Here is a 6,910-nt window from a genome sequence, read left to right as displayed (position 1 = left end):
GAGGAGCTATTGTCTTGATGTGAGCTTCTACTCAGGGTTTTTTCTTCTAGTTCAGAGCAGAAATGTTTTTGTTAAGAAACTGGCTGTTGTTTTTTCCCCCCACAATTTTAATTATAAGATAGATATATTTCTACTAATGGAATTAGTTTGCTAACAGCAACAGGGATGAGTCAGTGAGTCAGTTGCGCTTGTGAATCATGATTCACGAGTCAGTAAAGTGATTCTCGAGTACTGAACGATTCGTTTACGAATCGAACATCACTAATCAATACAAATGGCATGGCAACAGGGTCCAAAGGCTCCACAGGTTCTGCATCATGACGTAGCTTTTCTAGTTAGAATAAAAAGGAAGAACAGCAGTTCTGCAGTCAGCAAACAGAGGAAATTCAAGTTTATTTCTATCTTTAAGAAGCACGATGAGTGAGTGCAGAACTTCTACAGTAAGTCAGTTTTTAATGTATTAATATATGCTGGTGTGTGGCAATTATGTAGTAGTTTTAACAACTTAGTGAAAGATATATGCTCTGCTGGTGGATGATGGTGTGCCATCCTTTGTGATTTTCTTTTCACTATGTCAGAAAGCTGTGCACTATTAACAAGAAAATATGTCTGTTATAGCAGTTTTAATGAATATTTCTATAACTTCGTCATCTTTTGAAATAAGGTATAAAATTGTGTTAAGTAATCAAGAATAATAAAAAAGATATACAGTTATGAAGAGAGTCAGTGAATTGTCTTCCTGTAACCGACACCAATTCAATTCAATTCAATTTCTTTATTGTCCCACAAGGGGAAATTAGTTTAGCAGCAGCCAGCTGCTGCAGTAATAATGTGAAACATGCTGTGGTACACTAACTGAGTTATTTAAACGTTGCATGAAAATCCTCTGCAGGATAAACAGGTTATTTTGCTACACTGTGATGGATTAAAAGGTCACAGTTATGTTACATCAAGTGTAGCACAGATTCATATGAATTTTTGCTGATGATGCTGAGATTCATTCTCTGAATTCCACCTTCATACCAACTGTATAGTGCCCAGTGTTGGGCAAGTTACTTTGAAAAAGTAATTATTTATAGTTACTAGTTACTTCTTCAAAAAAGTAAGTGAGTTCGTAACTGAGTTACAAGATTCTAAAAGTAATTAATTACTTGAAAAGTAACTATTGCGTTACTTAAAAAAATTGTTTAACTCTCTGGTGTCCAGGGTATAATTGGTCATTTTTTAATACATTTGATGTTTCCTCTACATTTCACTTTTAAAAACTAATTACTTTGCCTTGTTTGGTATCATCCTTTTCAGCACAACCTCACGTGTCTGAATTTACAGTTATGTTTTCATTTTGACATACTGTATTAACACAATTGATCTAAAATAAGACAAAAAACATAAAATCCGAGTAGAAAAAGTTATATTTTTTACTGTAACAACCACAAATATGTTTATTGAATCATATTTCATAACTTTAAATGCAAATATAAATTGTCAATTTTAAAATCAAATGCACAAGTTTTGCAAACAACAAAGTTATTTGCAGTTTCAGTAAGATGCCACACAAATTATTTGTGCCACTCCAAAATAATAATTTCTGTCCACTATAAAGGAGAACATTACAAGCCTGACAGCAGGAGGTGTCAGGCTCCTACCTGGAGACAGCAGTCGCCTCATTGTTCTGACACACAACACAAAACCATCCCCAACACTACACGCTAACTACAGAAGATTAACTACACACTCCAAACATGCTAAACATCGCAAATCTCTCACATCTCAAAATTCGCTCTCTCTCTTTTTCTGCTGTCTTTCTCTCTCACCCTCTCTCGCCGTCACTCCTAAAACTTCCCCCTCTTCCTAAACAACCAAATGTCAAGTTGCCCATTTTTTTTGATTAGTTGACATGGTTCATTTTTCCACCAACACGAACGGGCTGTTTTTTGTTTTGTGTTTTTTCTTTTTTGCTCATAAGCAGAGAGTGCTTGCTAGCGCTGTGCTCAGACAGTAAACATGACGAAACTATTGAGGAAAAAACACACATATATATTGTTTATCATGACTCTGGTTTTACGTGGCCTATCAACACAATTTAAAAACTGGTATATATCACCTTGTTGCTTTGTCATCTTAAAGTGGTCGTGTGATTGGCTTACCACGACTACTTTATTCTTCCTCAGTCAAACAGCAGCACTCATGCGATTGTTTTGCCCCCTTAGCTCCAGGTGTTGTGCTAGACAGTGATCGTGATTGCCGTCCGCAGGAGCGCGCACAGCTGCGTAAAGCTGTAGCGCCCAGATTACTTATTTAATCTGATATAAAGTGCGGTAAGCTGAACACAGCTTCAGCCGTCTGTTTGTTGGAAAATTTTAACGCGACCGCACCACATTTTCTTGTTAGTAACTGTAACTAACAGAAGGTTGAATGCTACATGAACAGTATAGAAACTTATACAAACTTACAAACACTGGTATCAGAGCTCAAATAGAATTCACCTATGAACTTTGGGGCCTTTTATACACTGCAGCACACCTACCCTGCAGCTGAGCCAGGAACCACACCTCCGCCACACACTCATCCGAGTTTGTGTGTTTTTCCGTCTGACCAGATGCAGCTTTCTGCAGCATCTTTTAAACATCCTTATACTCTGTGGCAGGACGTGGTCTGTGGTGCCACTACAGGGGCGGCACACACCTGAGCGCCATCACAATCACACCTCACCGACTTAAAAGCTGAACTAGGTCCTGCAGTGTTGTTGTTGTTGGTAATGTGTGTTTGTGAACGGCAAACGAGTGTTAACAACAAGATGCTGGAAGCACGAGCATGAAAGTATGCAGTGTGATGTTTAATTACTCATCACCACAATATATTTATGTGTTGAACAGAAATCATATCCTTCCTTGTCACTAAAAAACAATTCTGTAGGACGATTTTCACTAACTAACTCAGATTGATTCTCAGATTGATTGTTAGGAAAAATTGTGGGAAACAGAAAGAAAGTGGGAGAGTATAAAGAGTTATCACACCAGACCCAAGAGCAGAAGACAAAAGTGAATGGCAGCTGTGGCAACTCAGTGAATAAAATCCAGTCATTTTCATGAAGATCTTCTAGACAGAGAAAGATTTAAGGTTGAAAACTGATTCATAACAAGTTCCTACAAAAGTACAGATAAAGCATTAAATCAGCAAGCAAGAAGTGCAAATAGTGAGATAACATACTGTATGAGTGCAGAGGTCAAATAAGAAAATTGTTGACAATTTATTTTTAAACTATGCAAAAGAATGTCTTTATTGAATTGTGGGAAACATTTTTTTCTCCTTTAGCCTGAACCAGAGATCCCCGTCACCATTGCCATGTCTTCAGGACTCCTCTTCAAGCAAGAACAGCAGGGCTATGGCCCTGCCTTCAAATTTGTTAAGGTCATATATTATGAGGGGAAAAACACATACACAAAATTGCATGTAGTGGTTATGTGAAAGATGAGAATATACCACATAAGACAAAGCACCACAGAAACCTGCACACAAATACTGCACTCACACAGTTACTTAACATTCACTCGAATTTAATTTATCTTCCTTGTCCTGCTCTCAGGCTCTGAAGGCAGTCAATGCTGAACTCACAAACCATTACCCTGACAGTGAGGAGCTCTTTAAAGTCAAACTCATCAATGACAGCTCATCATCAGACTTTCTCATGAATCGGATCCGTGAACATGGTGAGTTTATGATACCTCCAAACACACTTACTATTATTTCAAATACATGTGTCTTATGAGGAAACTTCTAAATTTTGAGAAAATGGATAAATGGAAACAATTAGACTGAGACTGAGACAATCTTTCCACTTCTAAGTGATTCTGATCAACTCTTGTTTACCCCAATACCTTTTCTAAATCATTCAGGCTTCATTTGTACAGCACTTTTCATGCCCTTCAAATTTTTAAATAGATTAATGACAGGCTTACAATAAGACAACAAAAACACTAAAACAGAATCTTATAAAGTAGAATACACTTGAAAGTGTAAGTACTCTAAAAACAAGTCAATACAAAAATAATAGATATAAGTAAGTAATAGTAACACTATTGCTAACACTACTCTGATGAATCTAAACAGATTTGGTAAATCAGATTGTCCAGCAGCCTTTTCATTCCTTCTTGTTTGCAGGGCTGGAAGAACTTATCACTCTGGTACCTGTGACTGAAGATCAACCTGTGAATGAGTTACAAAGAAACAACACCCACCTGTACCTGTCTGATGAACCAGGGTTGAAGGTTCAGGAAGCTTTGAATGAAGGTAAAAGTGTTAAATGTGGTGCTAATTTTAAGACAAAGTGCAGTTTCTGCTGTTGTACTTTAATGACTCTGTGTGTTACTGTGAATGAATGTCCCTACATCAGGTGTAGCAGCTGCTATCATGTTCACCCCAACAAACATCATCACAGAGTCTGAGAATCAGCTGCGTGTTGCCTTTGATGGCGACGCTGTCCTCTTCTCTAATGAGTCAGAGCTCGTGTTCAAGGATGGTGGACTACAAGAATACTTGCAGAATGAGGAGCAAAATGTTGAAAATACAATGAAAGAGGTATAATAGAAACACATTTTAACTTCTTTAATGTTTAAAAAACACCTTATTTAACTCCGTGGTTATAGTTATGTTGGCCTTCAGTGATGTCATAAACAATACATATTTTATCGTAGAAAAGAACATTTCTGCTAGATTACATTCAAATAAACTGATATCAGCTAAATTATCCAAAATACACTTTCCTGCTTTGACTAGTTTGTCCTTTATTCAGGGACCATTCAAAGGATTCTTGGAGGTTTTAATAAAACTGCAGAAAAAGTTGCAAAGCAAAGACCCGTGCAAGAAGTTTCCCATTCCCATTCTTACCTACCTGGTGACATCTCGAGGGGCAGAAGACTGTGGCGGCTACCGAGCTTTAAACACTCTGCGCACCTGGGGTCTGGAGCTTGATGAAGCTGTGCTTCTGGGAGGGGCTAACAAAGGTCCTACACTGCAGAGGATCAAGCCTCACATCTTCTTTGATGACCACCAGGGACATGTTGATGCTGCATTGGAGGTTGGCACAGTGGCATGTCTGGTGCTCTCACCAAAATAACAATAAATAGCAATCTGTTGATTGGATTTTATAACTGCTGGAAATATGTGAACTTGAAAAGTATGTTTCCATAATGCTTCATAAATGCAAATAAATTAACAAACAAACATCTTTATCTCATCGGTGGTCTGTTGTGTTTTTTTCTACAGTATCAATGTTTTATAAATTTTGAATTCTATCAAATGCTTCTTAGTAAATCAGCTGTTTGTGAAAATCAGCTGATGGTTTTCTTTTCACTGTTGAGTGAAAAACAAACCACTTCAACACCTGAATGAGCAGATCAGAAGGGATGGCAGAAGTGATGAAAGCATTTTTTGTGACATTATGTTCATAAAAAATATTTTATGTAAAAAAAAAGTCTGTACTATGTGATAGAGCTGCAATAGCAGACTTGGATTTCCTCACACAGAAACAATATTTCAGGATGAAGATGCAAAGTATTATTATTGAAATATGTGCTGTTAATCAAAAGAGAGTAAGTAAGGTTTATTTATTAAGCACTTTTCATAGAAAAGCAGTCACAAAGCACTGTACAGAAAGGGCTTAAATAAACAGAACTTCAGGTACTCAGATAGACAATAAAGACAATACAAAAGGTCAAATGTAAATTAAAGTTTAAGATTTAAAAAAAAAAGTCCATCTATAAGCCCGTCTATTACAGTGGCTGTGATCAGAGTTACGTTACATCAAGTGAAATAGAGGTGAATTTGAAGCTAAGCTGATGATGCTTAGATTCCTTCACTGAATTCCACCTTCACACCAACTTTATAGTGTCTAGTATAAAGACATAAACAGGCATTAAAAGATACAAAGGCATTAACAGTATACTGAGTATAGAGGATGTAAATCGGCATTGACAACTCGTGAAAAATACAGAATGTCTGTACCTTTGCAACCTCTGAAGGTTTCTTGCTTTGATAAGACAGGCTGGATTGTTGATCTGCAGGACGGGCACCTCTATACAGGAAGTCTGGTTCAGCTTTTTTATTGAAGTCCAAGTGTATCCCCTGCTTTCCCTCATATGATAAACCCTGAGAAGCACTATAGGTCAGATCTTATCAGTCACACCAGTTAGCAGCAGCTCCCCTCTTGATCATTGCACTTGTTCACCTGGGATGATTTAAGAGGCCTGGAAAGAAGGCACCAAGGGACTGTAACATTAGAAGGTGGAGTAGCCTGTATGAGCTTTTTAAACTAAAACTGTCACGGCGGGCGCGCCGGTGTGAAGAATGAGGTAGACCCAAGAGCAGACACAGTGGAGACAGAACTAGGTTTCCAAAATAAGGCAAGCCTTTATTGTGGCTGAAGGCATAACAAAAACACTAGGGAACACTGAAACTGGGAAAACTAAGAAGACAGAGAACACTGTGTAAACTAAAAAGGCTAAGACACTCTGTGAAGGAACTATGGAAAAAACTATAAACACAGAGTAACTAAGCAGGCTATGAAACAGTGTCACAACAAGGGAAACTACGAAAATACGAGGTGAGGATAACAGACGATCTGACACTGACACAAAGACACACTGGGCTTAAATACACTGAGGCCGTCATCAAGGAATTAGAGACAGAAGGAGAACACAACTGGGAGGAATAAGACCTAATGAGACAGGAGGAACAAAGCTAGAAACACTGACATAAGACGGGAACATGAACCTTCAGAGTAAAACAGGAAACAAGACACCACTAAACAAACACGCAGACACGACACAGAGAGACAGACTAGACACTGAACTAAACCTGCAATAAACATGAGAACACAAAAACCTACGAACTAATCCCTAAACAAGAATAA

The 6,910-nt window shown here is 37.8% G+C and overlaps 1 protein-coding gene across 1 annotated transcript; it reads left to right on the top strand.

Annotated features, from left to right (window-relative positions):
* The first annotated feature begins 416 nt into the window (after positions 1-416).
* On the top strand, positions 417-5,116 carry LOC146611701 (cytosolic 5'-nucleotidase 1A-like). The gene is made up of 6 exons (XM_085343543.1): positions 417-440; positions 3,316-3,411; positions 3,587-3,710; positions 4,162-4,290; positions 4,394-4,578; positions 4,793-5,116. The coding sequence occupies exons 1-6, from the start codon at positions 417-419 to the stop codon at positions 5,114-5,116; spliced, it is 882 nt and encodes a 293-aa protein (XP_085199669.1).
* Positions 5,117-6,910: the final 1,794 nt, after the last annotated feature.

This window comes from Diplotaxodon limnothrissa, linkage group LG19 (genome assembly GCF_057381915.1).
Source record: "Diplotaxodon limnothrissa isolate DT_005_m linkage group LG19, D_limnothrissa_male_GT1.1, whole genome shotgun sequence".
Classification (NCBI taxonomy): Eukaryota; Metazoa; Chordata; class Actinopteri; order Cichliformes; family Cichlidae; genus Diplotaxodon; species Diplotaxodon limnothrissa.
Note: the sequence above shows the minus strand (reverse complement) of the source record. Positions and strands in the feature narration are given on the sequence as shown.